Below are 18,765 nucleotides of genomic sequence, written 5' to 3' on the forward strand. Positions count from 1 at the left end.
TTTTCAGGGCTGACAATACTGAATCTTTGAAATAAAAGTCACCAATTCGAAGCCTTTTTGTGGTAAAACAAGTGGGGCTTAATTTATAATACACACTTACACCACAACTCTTTATGTTCATGTTTTGCTACTAACTTGGCTTATTTACTCCTGGAACAGGCAGCAGAAGTGTCACACGTGGGTGCAGGAAGTTGAATGCGCCCTAATGGGTTGGGATGTGTGGGGGAGAAGGGGACACAAGACCAAAGTAACCTGAAAATCAGCTGGGAAAAGTTCCAGGATGGTTTGCAGGGGGTTTTCCCACCAATGGGGATGGGCTGCTGCTCCTTGTCATCCACTCAGGAACCCCCTTGCTGCCTCCTCAACAGCTCAGGAGAGGAAAATCCCATATTCTTGACGGAAAAGAGGGAGACCAAGCACCCATTGCCTGGGTGGCCTCTGTCACCTCTGCCCTGAGGCTGTGGGGAACATTGATTCAACATCCTGCCAGGAAAAATACCCTGGGATGGGGACAGAGGGACACAAACCAGCACTGTCCCCTATCCCAGGCTCAGCATCCCTCCCTAACTCCCAGCTCCTCTTCATCATTTTCTCCCCACTCCTTGCTGCCACACGGCAGTTTCCCCTCGCTTATACCCCTTTTCCCCTCTCTTAACCCCTTTTCCCCTCTTTTAAACCCATTTCCCCCTCTCTTAACCCATTTTGCCACCTCTTAAACCCCTTCCCCCTCTTTTAACCCCCTTTTCCCCTCTCTTAACCCAGTTTTCCTGAGTACCATGGGGCTGGCTGAGGGTCAGTGGATCCCTCACTCCAGAGCAGTTCCCACCTCTTCTCACAGAGATTCCTCAGGCCCTACCTGGGCACTGACACCCTGTAACTCCAAAAAAGAGAGTTTAACCAATTAATCCCTGTTTAAGCAATGGTTCCATTAGTGGGAAGAGCCAGGCATGGTGCTGGCTGGTCATGGCATGGCATGGGATGGAAATCTCCCAGGTTTCTGCTGGCCAAACAGGACAAAGTCCTGGTGCTCCCAGATGGATCTGAGTGGAGCAGCTCTGCAGACATCAGACATGTAGAATGCCAGAATGGTTTGGGTGGGAAAAGACATTAAAGATCATCTAATCTCAATTCCTTCCATGGGCAGGGACACCTTCCACTGTCCCAGGCTGCTCCAAGTCCCAGTGTCCAGCCTGGCCTTGGGCACTGCCAGGGATCCAGGGGCAGCCACAGCTGTGCCAGGGCCTGCCCACCCTGCCAAGGAACAATTCCCAATTCCCAATATCCCATCTAAATTTCCACTCTGTCACTCTGAAGCCATTCCCTGTGTGCTGTCCCTCCATCCCTTGTCCCCAGTCCCTCTCCAGCTCTCCTGGAGCCCCTTCAGGCCCTGCAAGGGTCTCTGAGCTTTGCCTGGAGCCTCCTCCTCCTCAGGTGAGCACCCCCAGCTCCCTCCAGAGCAAAGGGGCTCCAGCCCCTCCATGGCTCCTCTGGACTCATCCCAACAGATCCCACTGCTGGACACTGTACTGCAGATGGTGTCCCCTATTTAAAAAACCAAAACCATATATTTAATACTATTAAATATTGTAAAAATGCTGTCACATCCAAGCAGCCCAGGAGATGACAGACACCCTGGAGCTGCTGGCACAGCTCCCACCAACCCTTTCTGACAGCGTGCAGATAAATAGTGGCCAACATAAAAAGGCTCCAGCGCTGTAAAGCACATTAATAAGTGATAACAAAAGAAGACAGTTGCAAAAATGACACATCAGTAAACACCAGAACTCCAATTCCATGCTCTAACAGTAAAAGTCAAAAGCTAAAGCCTTGCATTTGATCTATTACACCCAGAATAACTGACTGCAGATGTGCAGACCTTCAGGACACACACGCTTCCATTTCATCAAAGTTTTCTTTCCTGCAACACAAATGATACTAGGAAAGAACACTGGGAAAATAAATCCTTTCCACTCCTCCATGACAGAGCTCCAGCAGCATTTGGACAATGCTCTCAGGGATGCACAGGGTGGGATTGTTGGGGTGTCTGTGCAGGGCCAGGGGCTGGAGTGGATGATCCTGGTGGGTCTCTCCCAGCTCAGGATATTCCATGATTCTGGGATTTCCAGCCTGCCCAAGATCTCACATTAGAGATTCCTGCAGCCTTTAGAAAAATTTAGATGAGCTCTTAACTTGATACTTCAAATCCACTTGCAATCATCTGGGAGAGGCCCTCAGCACTCCAAATATCACAAACTTTTTATACAGAGATCTCAGCATTGTGCTGATTTTTACTATGATATTTACCATTAGCCAGCCATAATACATTTTCCTACAATTTGTGAGGGATTTCTGAGAGACTGTTGTCACCTCCTTATTGAAACAACAAGGAGGAACTCAGTTCCCCTAACAAAATATAATTTTAGCCTGGAGAAAAGGAGGCTTAGGGGGGGTCGGGCTGTGCTGCCAGGGAACAGGGACAGAAAAAGGGGAAATGGCCTCAAACTGGGCCAGGGGAGGCTCAGCTTGGATATTCGGAAAAATTCCTCCACTAAAGAATGAAATTTTGTTTCTCCATTGGAACCTTTGGTATATCCCAGGGAAAGGGCTTGAAGTTGTGCATCAAAGGGTTTAACCATCAAAGTGTTTTACCTTATGAAAACAAAAACTTTAGGGATTGCAGAGAGACAATTCCAGGAGTGTCAGCGACAGCCTGAGGATAATCATCTCTGTGGAAACTCAATCCAGTGGAAAAGAATCATGGTGACACAAAACAAGGAAGATTCCAAAAAGAATGCAATTAAACAAACAGAGAGGAGAAGCACACAATAAATCTTCCTCTTGCACAGTCTACAGCTGTAGCACTTAAAACCTTCCTTCAGCGTGATTAATGGCTATTAGAAGTAGAGATGCAGACAGAAGCATTCAGCTCTTCCATAAAACATTTGGAAAATGAATTTCCCTATTATTGCCTATTTACAAAGTTAAAAATGAATAATTTTTCAGAGTGGCCCCAAAGAGCAGAGCAAAGCCAGATTTACAGTTAATCATTCTGAGCTAACACTCTTTTGATGATGTCTACCTGCAGAGATTAATTATTTCGATACCACAAGGAAAAAGGAATAATTACACCACCAGAAATGAAAATTCAGCACAAGTTCTAATTCTCAACTGTCCAAACCCAAAGTTTTGATATGACTGAAGTTCAAGAAATGGTCTTATTTTGCCAATAATTCTTATCTCTGCTAAATTAAAGGAGGAAAAAAAAAAAAGTCCTGAACTAAACAAATGAACCAACCCCAAAATGTTGGGTTACAAGCAGCTCTAAGGTTACATGCATTAATAAATACTGCCTTCCACAGTGTTCTAGGGGCTCCACCTCTACTTCCAAACAGAACCTGCTATTAAAGCTCCTGACTTGCTCTGTAGGACTCAGGAAAGTGAAAAACCAAGAGCAAAGAAAGTCAGCTTTATAAAACCCAGGGAATGCAAAACTGGAGCTGTATTTAACTCAGATAAAAATGATCAGATAAGTTGTGTAGAACACAAAACACAGACACCACCACTGGGCCTCAGCAGTACAAGATTTTACTTCCTAATCCCTGTATTAAGCTCCATAAATTTAAACCCCTTGTGGCAATGCCATATATTTGCCTGTGGAATATTAACTGAGCTGCATAATTCTTCTGAATTTTAACTTAGCTGCAGAACTTGGGTTTAATATGGTAATAACTCAAATCTTCAAGTCACCAATACGGTCAAATTTAGCCCCAGGCTGTCATTGTCAGGAGTTTTTCCTAACTGAATAACAATGGGATATTTTCATGTAAATAAAAATATGTCACGCAAAAAACCAAGGGAATAACTCTGCAGAGGATTTCTCATTATCATAAAAATGGTGACATCAACCTTCACTTGTTTTTGCTTCCATGTGGAGATTCCTAATGCTTGGGAGAGCAGTTGCAGTTGGCTGAGACACTTGGACTTGTAAAGGCATAAAAAAGGGAAAAGGAAACTGGCTCCAAAATGGTGGGGAAACAGAAAACCTGTTCTCAACAAAGACTATAAAGAAATTAATTTTATTTGTAACTTAATGTGGACCCCAGCACTGCCATTCCTATCTAAGTCACCTCATCCAACAAACATTCCAGCCTCCATCAACACTGACAAGGACAAGCCCACCCCCATACTTTTAACAGAACTAAAATCCTGACCAAAAAAGTATTCCTCAATAAACAGACAATGAAGATTTTGATTCTTAGCTGCAAAAAGCCACGTTTTCAAACCACTCACATTAATTCCTCTGCACATTTTAATTTGGGATCACCTTTACCCATAGGTCTTCTTTAGGTACATAAAAACCATTCAATTTCTCCAAAACACAATAAAATCTACTGCTCATTTGAGTTGTTTTATGTTCCATATGCAAGAGAAATTTCTGTACTTTTTGTTTTACAAGTAATCAGAAAACAGAAGCAAAAATTAACCACAAACCTTTCGTCCCAGTGCATTCCTGTTGCTAAATTCACCAGAGGCAGCACCAATTATGAGCAGAATAAATGAGCATTAAAACATTTAATCACTCATTAAAACCTTTGAGAGAGTCTGAGATGCTTTGTGAATTATTTTTTTGTTAATTAATTAATGAGAGCATGAACTCACAGGGTGCTGCTCAAGGGCACAGTGGTGCCATGTCAGATGTTATCCATGGAACAGAGATAAAATGAAAAGAAGAAATTAATTAAATCAGGGTGCAGCTGGTGGAAAGAGCAACAGTGCATTTTGCCCAGCAATAATTCCAATAAATGCTTGGTGTCCTCAGAACGTTGCTCAGTTTCTCAACAGCAATAATTGGGAGTGGTGCATTTTGCACTCTGCCTTTTGGACTTCTCCCTAATTATGGGAAATCCTTGTTTTCTCAGCATAGCCATACTGCCTGCCTTTGGTTTCACTGCAGAAATGACGCAGGTTTTGGTAGTGATCTGGGCCATGCAGCACAACCCACATTGGCACTTCAGGCTCATATTGATGTTCCTTTACTCAGGACCAGAAATGTTCCTGCACTGGGTCTGTAGAAACAGAGAAATTCCATGGCCACGTGAAAGCCAATGTGAAAACCATGGACAAGGCCATGGAGGACCTTCCCACTGCTCCCAGATTCCAGTGGGAAGTCACATGGGCAGCTGGAGTGCCAAAAATGTGTTAATTTAATTTAAATTTCATTTAATTTAAAACCAGAAAGTTTGAAAAACCTTGTTCATCCTTGTCTCAGTTGCAGGTCCAATATAATGTGTGGATTTGGGAGGGTTTTCCTCCACGCTTTTGGGTTAATGGCCCACTCTTTTCCCAAGGCACGTGTGTGGTCCTGGAGACCAGAGACAACACAAGGACAGGTTGAAAAGCTGAATCCTCAAAACACAACAAAATAGGAAATTTCTCCAAATCAAGTCTATTAAAGTCAAAGCAGTCATGCTCTTTCACAGAGTCCCACCTCACAAACCAAACCCCACCAGGCTGCATATTTAATAGAATTTATTTTTAAAATATAATTCTACTTCTTTCACTCTTCATCTGCACAAAACTGACCCATCTTTCCATTTTCCACATAATTTCAACCCACATAATTTCCATTACTTCATGTAAGTCCCTGTTTCTACTCATTACTAAAGTCCTGACATGCTAACCCTGAAAACACAGATTTTTTTGCACTGCTTATTGGCAGATTATTCAGTCCCTAACAAAATGAAAAACTTCATTGGAAAGTGAAATGAAGTTGTACCAGCTCAAGAAGAAAATAGAAGAAAATATTTTTTTTCCTTCAAATGACACAGTGGTCCAATTCACAGTTCTCTATTAAAAAAAAAAAAAAAACAAAAAACAAACCACAACCAAACAAACCATAACATAATAAATAATAGAAAAATAAAATAATTCATTTCACAGGCACCAGAGCAACAGCAATAAACCACATCTGCACTTTGCCAAGCTTCAACATTGTTAATAAAACTTAAACTGGTTTTTTTACTTTCTTTTCCTCAACCATAGGTTTGTTGTTAAAAGTGCTTTAATTTAACAGAAAACAACGCTTCATTCATGAAGACACTGCTTTAAATTTGGGTGCCTTCTGCAATATTCCTGGTGAAAACTGTGCTGGCCTTTGTATTCCTTAAGGAAAAGACGCAGGATAAGATGTTAGATGAAGCCTACTGAAGCGATGAGTACAACAGAAAACAACCGCATTTCTTTGGTTTTCAAGGAGGAGGCAGTGAAAGCTGGGATTTAGCAGTGACCCCACCCAAGGTGGGAGGAGGAAGAGGAGGAAGCTCTGACCTCGTTGACGGCCACGTAGTAGTGCTCCTGCTGGAACTGCGGGGAGTTGTCGTTGCGGTCGCGCACCACGATGCGCACCTCGTGGTTGATGATGGTGCCCACCTTCTTGTTCACACACTGCACCTGCACCACGATGGACTGGATGGACATGGGGGGCTGCAAGGGAGAAGAGAGGATGTGGTAAAGGACTTGGAAAATGGCAGCTGTTTGAGCTTTTGGTTTATTGCTATTGGAATTCAATGGATGCCAGGAGAGCTGGGGTGGGAAGGGACCTTCAAGATCATCTCGTTCCCTCCCTACACCTTCCACTGTCCCAGGCTGATCCAAGCCCTGTCCAACCTGGCCTTGGGCACTTCCAGGGGTCCAGGGGCAGCCACAGCTGCTCTGGGAAATCTGTGCCAGTGCCCCACCATCCTCATGACAGGATATTCCTAATTCCCAATATCCCATCCATCTCGGCTCTCTGGCACTGGGAGCCATTCCCTGTGTCCTGGCATTCCATCCCTTGCCCCAAGTCCCTCTCCATCTTTCCAGTCAGCTCCTTCACACCACAATTTGGTCACCCCAGAGCTTCTCCTCTCCGGGTGAGCACCCCCAGCTCTCCCAGCCTGGCTCCAGAGGGGCTCCAGCCCTTGGAGCATCTGTGGTCTCCTCTGGACACTCCGGAAAGTCTTTCTTATTTCTTTCCTGTCTTGAATTGAAAGGTCAAGTCTGAAATTAATCACATTTGCTATCACTTACATTCGCAAATAATTCAGAAACAGCTTTCAGTATGGACAATCCTGTTTTTCTCACTGCAGTGAACACAGCAGTGCTCTAAAACTCCCAAATTGATGAATGGACAAAGAAATTTAGGCTGGAATGGCTTTTACTACTCATTTTAGTAAGATCCAAGAGTTTTTAGGCTGCCTTTAATAAGCTGCCGTCACTACTAAATACATTTGGATTAATTAGCCAAGCCCAAGAATAATATAATTATTTGAAATTACAGATATTTGATAAATATTTGATATTCTGAGATTAAAAAAACATGTAAATAAACAATGGCACAATGGCAAAATTTGTTTATGAAACCAGGGACAAATCATCCCAGCACTTTTCAGCAGATTCAGTTCTGATTTATCACTGGTCATTCTTCTTAAACTTTTGGAAGAAAAGTGTGGAATTTTCTTTTTATCTGATTTTATTTGGAAAACACACTGCCATTCTTAGTAACAATCAATGGAATGTAGGAAGATTTGCTGTCAAGAAAGGCAAGAAATAAAAAAAGGACAGGATCAGGCTGACTGAATCAGCAGGGAGAGAAAAATGGGCAGAGCATTCAAATACATGGAATGAGATCATTTGTGAATCAGAGACTCCAATTTTTGATCTGTAATAAAAAAAGCTTAATCTAAATGTTCAACATAATAAAACTCCCAGTTTCATTGGTACTGCAAAGTGTCAAGTGGATTTGAGTGGAAGGATGGGAATAACAGGTTGGGGGTTTTGTTAACAAAAAGAGATCATCCATCCCACTCTGAATGGTTCTGTGGTGACGGGGTAGCACAGCCCTGGTTCTGAAGGCTGGAAATGTCCTTTAGGAGAATCCATAAGGCTGGAAAAGACTTCCCAGACCATGGAGTGCAGCTGTTGACCCAGCACTAACCCATGTTCCCAAAAGAGCTCCATTTATAAAGCCCATGACACACATTTCGTATTTTTACTCAAGGTTTCTCTCCTTTTCTTTGTGTTATGAGTAACTGCACTACCCTAAGACCATGCAAGAGAGGCACAGGGGGCATCACACCCAAAATCTGAACCACCCTAAAGCCCAGATTTCCTTCTCACAGCCCACCAAGCTTAAATAGCCACATATGAATGATTGGACACAGTATTAGAGGTAAGAAGTGCTCCAGTTCATAGTAAAAAATGAGGAATTAATACCTTAAATACCAATGTAAACACATTATTACCTGAATTTAATTAAGAAATGTACACACTTAACTAGTTTCCAGGGGACTTGAGTCTATTTCTGGCAAAGAAGATCCCTGTGAAGTGTCTGGGAACTCACAATAATGGGGATTGGTTCAGACCGTGACTAATATTGAAACTCAAATAATCTGATGAGGTTCTTTGGTAAAGCATCAACTTTGATTCATGTTAAGGTGACAAAAAAGTGTCACTAAATAGCCTTGAAAAGAAGAATTAGCAGTGATCCAATATGGATCTTGGTTCCTAACTCCCTATGGATGGGTGTGGGGTGATAAGAATTGACCCTACATTTCCTAGAGTGATTCTCCAGCCTTACCTTCCATTCCAGGCTCTCATTTTTTGCTCTGGCTTAAAATTAAATCTGAGAGGCCAAAGCTGCTCCAGCAGCTGCTGGCTGGCACTTGAAGAAGTGCCAGCTCTCCCAGAAAGTCTTCTGCCACCATGACCACTCTGCCACACTTTGTGCTTTGCATGGGAAAACAGTTTGTGAATTAAAACAAAATTAAGAACAGCTGAATTCAATTAGTGCCTTTCACCAGCAAATGGAAATTAGGAGAAATTTGCATGTTGTTTTTGGTACTTATGAATTTATCTCAAAACACACGGAGAAGACAAATTAATCAATCAAGCTAATACAAAACAAACTTCCCTGTACTCCAAGGAGAACTCCTGAGTTTCACAGCATTCTTGCCATATTGATTAAAGCACTTGCAAGTCAATTTTACTTTCAGGTTCTGTCACAAGGTTGCAACACTGTGAGGAAATGTCTCTATTTTTAGAGTGTTTTCTCCTCAATGAAATTAGCCTAGATGAGAACACCCTTATTTATTTTGCGCTTTTCATCTTTATTTTTATGAAAATCAAACCTACCCTGGCAATATTTCCTTAACACCAACAGGAATGAGCACAGCAAATATATTTTAGGGTGCCTTAACAAAAAAAGAATGTGAAGCAGCACGTTCTCAATGGAACATGTCAAGCTTTGTGAGTGAATTGTGGCAGCCACGACTCGTCACTTCTCACAGCTCATAATTCAGTGTACACAAGGAAAGCAGGCTGCTAATAAATGTCACAGGGCACAGGGTAAGCAGCCAGCGAGCCAGAATAAAAATTTAATTCAACAAATGAGTCAAGTTTGGTCAGATATAAAACTCTTAACATCAGTTTTTTTGGTCTTCGTTGTTGTGTTTGTTCACAATAATATTTGCACACAAGGTCAAGTTCCTGCCTGCTCCCAATAAATCCTAAAGACAGGATCAGATGAACTCTGTTCCCATCCATCTGGGGACGAGACAGATGCAGGGATTATATTCCAGCAGGGTTTGTGTGCATGGATAATTGGAGGTGAAGGTGTTTGTGGAGGAGGAAAGCAAGGCCGGACTCACGTCTCTGTCCAGCACGCGGCCGGTGCTGTTCAGGTACAAGGTCTGCTTGATGGGGTCCAGGATCACCCAGTAATCCACGTTGTCCTTCAGGGAGAGCTCGATGGTGGGGTCAGGCCCTCCTGCTGTGCCTTTGATCAGCATGTTGTCAACCAGGATAGTGCCTGCAACGACAGTGAACAGCCCAGGGGGGAATTGATAGGGAATCCACATTCCTGTGTATTTCTGCAAGCACTGCGACACTGAAAATGCTGTTTTCTACCTCAGCTTTGTGCTGTTTTATGTTTTGAGTGATGTTTAAAGAGTCTGAACCTTATTATCTGTAATAAAAAACTGCCTGTGACACTGCAGCTGTATCAGACAATGCCAGGAGAAGCACTTGCAATGCACAATGATTTAAATTGACAATGAGACCTGTCACATCCAGCTATCTACTTAACAAGATGAGCTTTTTCTTCATTGAGCAATCATCCCCCAATCTCACCTCCAACAAATGAAAGCATGGAAATAACAACCAAACTCGGAATAAATTTTCTGCAGCGAGAACGACACATCAAGGTGATGAGGGGAGGAAAAAAGCACAGTTACATAAAGCTCTCCAGGAAAAAAGAGGGTTTGTACCTGGAGCTGCTCTGCAACACAAACTGAACTGCAGCACAAGGATGTGGAGACTACAGCCACAAGACAAAGGTGGTACTGAGAGGAGCAGCCAACTCTCAACGTGGGTCTTTCCATGGAATCACAGCAACCCAGAATGGTTTGGGTTGGGAGGGACCCTAAAGATCCGAAATTCCACCCAGTGCCATGGGCAGGGACACCTTCCACTGTCCCAGGCTGCTCCAAGCCCCAATATCCAGCCTGGCCATGGACAGGGATCCAGGAGCAGTCATAGCTGCTCTTGGCACTTCACAGCAAAGAATTCCTTAAATGGAACCTAAATTTTCCTTCTGTCAGTCTGAACCCATTCCCTGTGTCCTGTCCCTCCAGTTCCTGTTGCAGGGTCCCTCTCCAGCTCCCCTGTGTCCCTTCAGGCCCTGGAAGGAGCTGTGAGGTCTCCACACACCCTTCCCTTCTCCAGGCTGAGCATTCCCAGCTCTCCCACTCTGGCTCCACAGGGAAGATGCTCCAGACCCCTCAGCAACTCCATGGCCACCTCTGGACCTGCTCCAACAGTTCCATGTCCCTCCTCTGCAGAGCAATGCACAGAATTCCAGATGGGATCTCACAAGAGACCACCTTGTCCCATCCTGCTCCCTTTCAGCAGTCAGCCCTCACAATATACAAAATTTCCTGTGGAAAACACTCCCAGCTCACTTCCCAAACATCAACCATTACAAACCACCCCAAGTGTTGCCCTCCAGTGCCACAGATTTGCACACACTGCATTTATAACCACTATTTATAACCACTCCTCTGAAAAAATGTCATTTTTCTGCAAAATCAGCACTCCCCAGTTTGCTTCACACCAAAATATTAACAGGAATTATCTTTGTGGAAGTTCACCAGCAGTAATGAAAAAAATCTGTGAATGTCAGTAGCTGTAGAAGATTTAAATGAGGTTAAAATATTTACCATGTAACCTCCTGTTATTAAGGGCCCAAATAATTTATTCCAAAGTGTGGCATGAAGTTTCTTTACACCTTCACTTTATAACAGCAACTCTGTATAAAAATATAAGACGGGCTGATTTTTTTTTGCTGAAACAGCAAAATAATCATTGATCTTAACCCCAGCAAACTGGTTTGCAGTCCTGTGGGGGAAAACACCACAATAAGGTCTTTTCAATCATTTATTTTGAAACTACTTTTTTCCTGACACAGTAGAGATGACAGGAAGAAACTTGCCAAATATTTGGGAATAGAACTGCAAAACTTTGCACCAAAGACTGGTTTCAAGTTCAAGGAGCAACATTGGTTTTACCCAAGTGTTTTATGGCTCTTGGCACAATTTCCTGTTCAATAACATCTGTACAGCTCTACTCTGCTCCAGGAGCTTGGCATGGCACATTTTGGGAGACAAGCACTACTTTTAACAAAAAGAGGATTTCACCAGGAAAATCCAGCTCACTTCCAACCCTGTGACCCTGTCAAGTGTTGATGTCTACTCAACAAATCCTGTCAAATCTATAAAATCCACCAGTTTGTGCACTGCCCTCATTAGTGTGCCTCAATGATGATGCAAAGATGATTTGTTAATCCAAATTCACTTATAAAAACATCTAAGCAACTTAAAATCTGTGATGATGAGTTTCATAGTCTGCAGTCAACCACCATCACTTTACTGAACTCACTGCATCTCGTTGGACTCTGCTCTGCTTCACTCTCTGCTTGGTTTCACAAAGCACTTGTGTTTGCTTTGGTTTGATCCAAGGATTCTTTTCTTCTTAAAAATGGGCTGGATTTTCCTCAGATATTCATGAAGCACCTGTACTCTCTCTCTGAGAGACAGCAGTTGGTAAATCAGCCTTTTAATAGCTATCCTTAAAGTTTTATTTTTCTACTTTATGAAGTCTCTGATATTTCAGAGGCCTTTCCCATTCCCCCTTAGACATCTCTAAAGTTTTCCTTACATCCTGCCTAAAATGCCAGGGAGGGAACCTCCTAATGATAAATCTGATGTGTCTGCACCACCAGTTTTTCCATAAATGCCAGCACTAAAGCAAACCAGTCTGGTGGTATTTGTAACTCACTGATACAATGATGTTACAGAAAATCTGCTTTGAATTTTTACTGCACAAGCAAAAACTCAAACAATCACAGAATCACTAAGGCTGGAAAGTCCCTGCCAGCCCCTGGAGTCCCAGCTGTGCCCAGTGCCCACCTTGTGCCCAGCCCAGAGCACTGAGTGCCACCTCCAGCCCTTCCTGGGACACCTGCAGGGCTGGGCACTGCAAAGCTCCCTGGGCAGCCCTGCCAAGGCCTGGAATGGAATTCCAGAATGGAATGATGGAACTGGGATTATGGGTATGGAATTTGAATAGAAGTGGAATATCACATGGTGGGAGACTTAGTTTCATATTTTAGAATACAGTAATATATATAAACAAGATGGAGGTTTTAGGGAGAGGCTGGTCCTTCCTCTTCACCTTCTTCTCCATGGGTTTGGGTGGTTTTGTGAATTTGGATAAAAAAGTCCCCATTGCAGGCCATGGGTGGTTGGTTATTGGGTTAAAAGTAAAAATAATTCAGGTGTCATTTCTTAATTGGACAATTTATCATTAAAAGGCCTTGTAGAGAGAGAGAGATGGAGCTCCATTTTTAGTTTGTTAGAGTGAAGTGCTGTAGAACTCAGGGTTTGTGAGACTGTGACATAGAAAAGAACTAATTCACCCTTTGCATGCAGAAATTGCTGCTGCTGTCCCAGCTGAGCCTGCCCTGGCCCAGCCTGAGGCCCTTTCCCCTTGTCCTGTCCCTGTTCCCTGGCAGCACAGCCCGACCCCCCCTGGCTGTCCCCTCCTGGCAGGGAGTTGTGCAGAGCCACAAGGGCCCCCTGAGCCTCCTTTGCTCCAGGCTGAGCCCCTTGACAGCTCCCTCAGCCCCTCCTGGGGCTCCATTCCCTGCTCTGGACACGCTCCAGCCCCTCCATGTCCCTCCTGGATTGGGGACCCAGAACTGGACACAGCCCTGGAGGTCCCTCAGCAGGGCCAGCCCAGGGGACAGGCCCTGCCCTTCTGTCCTTTGTGCACAAGCCACTGGAAAGGACACCCAGGACTATCATTAGGGATATTTTTCCTGGCTAATTAAGAAACAAAGAAAAAAAATTGATTGCCCATTTTGAAATTTGGATTGCCCATCACCGCAAGCAGATTTTAAGACCAGCTTTCCATCTTCCATGGAGACCACACAATCTGGCTGCTTTTCCCAGCTTGATGACTGAGGCCACTTGTGGAGTGGCCACACAGATTTCCAAGGGATTACTACAGGATAAGCTTCAAGGAATCAATGTCAAGGAAGCTGTTGGCTAAAAAAGCAACAAAAACAGCCAGAGCCCAACAGGCTGGACAAGAGAGGAAAGATGTTTTATTGCCAGAGGGAACATAATTTCTCTGAGCTTGTTGCAATTATTCAAAAATGCCGGCAAAACAGGACATCAAGATGAAAAACTATCTAGTGCTGTAAGTATTTTAATAATGTTGGAATCCAGGAGCTGAAAATCTTCACTAGGCTGAAATAAAAGGGAAGGTTTTGGTTTTACAGCCCAATCTCAGGTGAACATTCTGTGGGAAGGGCATTGGACTCAGGTGCAAAAAGCCATGAAATGTGGGATCTGCTGATTATGCTCTGCTAAAGACAGGAGCCTGGCAGTGCCCTGTTAGGAGTCCATTTCTGAATGATTCTGACATATCCTGGGATTATTTTATTTGAATGTTTTGGCAGAACCCTTTTGTAAAGTGTGAGGGATTTATCACTGGTCTGGGAATAAACCTAATTGAATCATGAAGTGGTTTGGGCTGGAAGACACCAATGTGGTTGAAAAGTCTCTGAACATCAAACAAGGATTTTCTCTGCATTTAGATCTAATTTTGAAACACAGTAATGTACTTATGGGATTGGGCTGTGGTCTGCAAAGTCTTTAAATGTCCAGCAGTATTCTGCATCCCAAGTGGAAAATCAAAATGAATCCGCAGAAGATTGGAGAACTGAGGTTCCCCCCTCCAGGGGATCATTTTCTACATTTCAGTCTTCAAAAACATCTCCTTCTGGGAATATTTTTCTATTTTCCTTAACACTTCCAAACTCTTTTGAACGTGCTCTAACTCTGAATGACACAGAAGGCAAATGCAACCCTTCTCTCCAAAACCTCTTCACACTCAATTGCTACTCAAAATCCAAGCTCTGTAAAACAGAATTGACAAAGGACTGCTTTTAGGATGAAAGAAACCTGCATCCTGCTTCATAATTGAAATAAAAAGCATCTATTGAATGTGCAAATACCAAGATCAGCCCAAAGACCCACCTAACCTGGTGGCCTGGGTGCTTAGGACAGATCTGGATCTGAAATTGAATTCCAGCTCCCTCTTCCACAAGCTCCTTGGCTGCAGAATAACTTTGTCCATGCTCTTACTGGCTTTGCAGGTGAAACAAAAATGTTTGAGGTATTTGCAAACCACACAAATTCTTCTTTAAGGGGTTTTAAAAGCTCACACACTGAAAAGGCAGCAACATTAACTCTGCTCATCTGCCCAGGGGGCTGGTGATAAAGCCTTACAGACCTCTTGGTACAACAAGGTGCAAGAGATGACAAAAACTAAATGGATAAAAATTGATCAGTTGAAGATGCTCAATATTGGTATCGACTGGTTGAGTCCCTGGCAACCCCACAAGGGTAAAATACCCCCTGAAATGAAATTCTGAAAAAAGGTTTCTTTTCCGGTTTTTAGTTTAGCCAGTGGGACCAGAAACAGATTGATAAGGTTGACATAAGATTGTCCATTACTCTGTACAAAAGAACAATGCTCCCAGAAATTTTAGCCTGCTGGTTCTTGATAAAAAACATTCCCAGGATGGTGCTCTCATACCAGACACAAAAAATGGCCATGAACAAAACTGGTACTTTAAAAAACACCCTATACACAATGAAAAGATTTTCAACAAAAAACCAAAAAACGAATTAAAAAAAACCCAAAACAACAAAAAACTCAAACAAAACAATAACAACAACAAACCACAGGCTAAAATTTCTGGGAGCATTTGAAGAAGAAAATATTCCTCTCTGTACCAGACAGCAGATAAGTAATAAAAATGCACACCCCACAGCCAGTGGTGAGATAAAACCTCTCCAGGCTATTCCAGCCTTCCCTTTGTCTCTTGCCCCCCTTCCCAGAAGACTTTGGCAACTTTGAAGGTGATTTAGAATTTTTAGGACACAACAACAACAACATTCTGAATAAACAGGCTCAACACAACCACTCTGCAGGTTTTCCAGGGAGGGAGTTCCAGGAAATTATGGAAATTTCTTCCAATGCCACATCCTTTGGCCCAAGGAGCTTGACCACCCAGAGGGTGCTGGGACACTGAAAAGGGAATGGACATGGCACCAAGGCTGCCAGAGCTCCAGGAGAGCTTGGACAATGCTCCAGGTGGGATTATTGGGGTGTCCTGGGCAGAGCCAAGTGTGGGACTGGACGATCCTTGTGGGAATCTTGCAAATCAGGAGAGTCCATGAGTCTATAAGCACCAGCAAGCTTCCTATGGATGTTCTCCTGCACACAGGCAAACTCCTTAGTGGGAAATAATAAAAACCAGCATCATCTCTGAATGATCCTAGGGAATGATCCCAGGAGTCATCCCTGCATTCCATCAAGGGCAGAAAACGAGGGAAAATGCTTTCAGAATGACTCAAGTCCAAGTGAAGAAGAAAAATGCTGCTGGTGCAGCAAAACCAGGATTAAACCCAGGTTTGTTGTTCTCACCTCAAAGCAATGCAAATAAACACCCAAACTGGCCAGAGACTGGATTCAGGTACAAAAATCCAGATCCTCATGAAAATCCAGGAAAAAACCATGAGATTCTATAAACAAAGAGGGAACCTTCAGCACTGGATGTCGTCAGACAAAACCTCCTGAGGAAAACATCTTCTCCTTGGATCCAGCTGGATGGACTGATGGGTCTTTATTCTGTGGTCCTGATATTTTGAGACAGAGCAGAAAGCTCAGCAAGTTTTACTTCCATCCACATGGAATCACTAATCCTGATGAGTGAGATCATCAAGTCAAGCCTTCAACCAATATATGGGGAAGGAAACCATAAATATGGAAATATATGGAATATATGAGGAAGGAAACATTCAGAGAGGACGGGGAACCAGTACAGGGAAACCTTGGAGCACAAAGGAGCTTGGGATCACTAAACTTTACACAATTCTAATTTATGGGATGACATTCCCAAAACAAAGGATGAGTTCTTGCCACAGCACTCAATTCTACAACCACTTTTCACCCTGAGAGTTCTCCCATTCCATGAGAACAAGTTCCTTACACCTTCCCCTGATGAAAGCTCCAGAGATTATTTTGCTACTTTGGGGAAAAAATATGTATATTAACAAAGTTTGTGCATATTCCCAGGAAGGAATGAGCTCCTGGGAACACAAATCCTCTGATTATGTACATTGATTATGGAGTTTGGTACCTGCAACCAGAATGATTTGCACTTAAAAGGAGCCGTGCTCCCAGGGATATCCAAGTTTTCCCATTTGAATATATTATCATAAACCCAATCTTAGTTCTATTTCAGACCTGGATTATTTTATTGAGACTATGTTAATAAATGTTGTATTTATTCTTTGTCTGCTCAATAGGTCCCAAGTCAAAGCAAACCAAATTTTATCCAGTTTATTTTTGTTCACCTAACTCAAGTCTGCTCAAGTCAAAAGCCCAAGCACTTTCTTTAAAATGTATGTTCATCTTTGCTAACTTTGGAATTTCTTTTGATAAACTTTTCCTCAACTTCATGCGTTGAATACACTGAAACCATTGTTCCATCTTGTCCTATTGAGGCCAAATGGGGCAGATTTAAACCAGAAACTGCAAACTGCAAAATGTACAATGACCAGTCCTTAAATGGGACAGAAATTCACACTTAGAGCTCAAAAAACACAGCTCCCAAAAACATTGCTGTTGAAAATTAGAATTAATTCAGTGCCCACTGCAGTGATTTATTTTGGAGGCAACTGCAGACCGTGTGTGACATTATTGGGGTTTGCAGTCCTTCCATTCCCTCCTGAAATCCCTGATGGATCATTTTCCAATAGTGACGGTTTTAAGTCCCTGGGGATATTCCCTGTCAGGTTTGACAAATGTTCAGCAGAACAAACTGGTTTTCATCAGAGATCTGCCTCCTTTGGTGCGTTAGTGGTTGCTGGGAAGACAAGGCCATGCTTTGGGTGCCCACCACCCCAAGACCAGGGAGCAGCCCGAGCTGACACTGGTGTTGGTGTCACCTTCAACTATGCCAAATGTGACCCAAAAATCCCCCAGGATTTTTGCTCTGTAACAAGGAGACCAGGGAAGGGCTGCAGGCTTGTAGGGTCCTCCTGCTGAATGGGAAAACCTGCAAATCCCCAGAACTCAGTGTGGGAAGAAAGAGAAAGTTGGAGCAATGAGGCTTTCTTAGCTCTTTTCCCACACATAAACCCAGGATTTTTGAAGGTTTGGATGTGAGACAAAGGGCCTTTGGTGCCTCTTCCTTGATGGTCCTTTATGCACAAGATCCCCATGAACTGGAGCCCCTGGTTGTTCTGTTTCATTTACATTTTCCTGAGGGTGCCATACTTCCATTCCCATTCAACAGAAAACGGAAAAATATCTAATTTTCATTCTGATTCTAAGAATATGATATCTTTGGAAATACATATTTTTTATCTTTATATCTTTTATGCCACTGATGAGATGCCAAGCTTTGCTGGGTTTGTTTCTCAAAAATAGGAACCCATCTTTCAGAATTAACCTTAAATCCATCTCTGGGATTGAGGAGTGGGGGAGACTCCTCTCTCAATAAATTGGTAATGAGGAGGCAGGAATTGTGAGTGAGGTATGGCTTTGGCCAAGGAAATTCTGATGGAAACTTTCATCCAAATGAATATTTCTGCACAAAACCCAGAGAGACGAAGATCCATCACACTTCCCTCACACTCCACATATCCCATTACTTCCAAAGGTAATCCCTTTTGGAGGTCCCGGGCACAGTCTGGGGCTGTGCCAGGTCTCAAATAAATACTTAAAACTGGTTTTGTAAATCCTGTTTGCTTTCCAATTCCTTGAGCCACTTCTCAAGCCCATCAACAACGAGTTTTATTTGCTCTCTGTTTATAAAAGCCTCATTTACACTTTAAACACACAAGGACTCCTAAATAATGAATCAGAGCAGTTCTTTGGGAGCCCCGTGATCAGCAGTGGCTGCTGAAGGTGTGAATTAAATGACTTGAATGTTTTCACCTTAATTTGGAGCCATCCTGGGGTCTGTTTGCAAACCATTTGGAGAGGAGCAGCAGGAGCCTGCACTGCTCTGCTCTAACCCTGAATTATTAAAATTATCAGAGCCTGTCTAAACATTGCTCATGGGTTTGCATAAATTTTCTTAATATT

The 18,765-nt window shown here is 43.0% G+C and overlaps 1 protein-coding gene across 12 annotated transcripts in view; it reads right to left on the reverse strand.

The window, feature by feature from the left end:
- The window catches only part of PCDH15 (protocadherin related 15), a 630,962-nt gene that overhangs the window by 191,368 nt on the left and 420,829 nt on the right, over window positions 1–18,765 (reverse strand). For all 12 annotated transcript variants that reach the window (XM_074544551.1, XM_074544552.1, XM_074544553.1 and 9 more), the window contains 2 exons: window positions 9,687–9,847; window positions 6,328–6,483 (listed from right to left, as the gene is read on the reverse strand). In XM_074544551.1, coding sequence (XP_074400652.1) covers window positions 6,328–6,483; window positions 9,687–9,847 — 317 coding nt within the window. The remainder of the gene's footprint in view (window positions 1–6,327; window positions 6,484–9,686; window positions 9,848–18,765) is intronic.

Source organism: Zonotrichia albicollis, chromosome 7 (genome assembly GCF_047830755.1).
Source record: "Zonotrichia albicollis isolate bZonAlb1 chromosome 7, bZonAlb1.hap1, whole genome shotgun sequence".
Taxonomy (NCBI): Eukaryota; Metazoa; Chordata; class Aves; order Passeriformes; family Passerellidae; genus Zonotrichia; species Zonotrichia albicollis.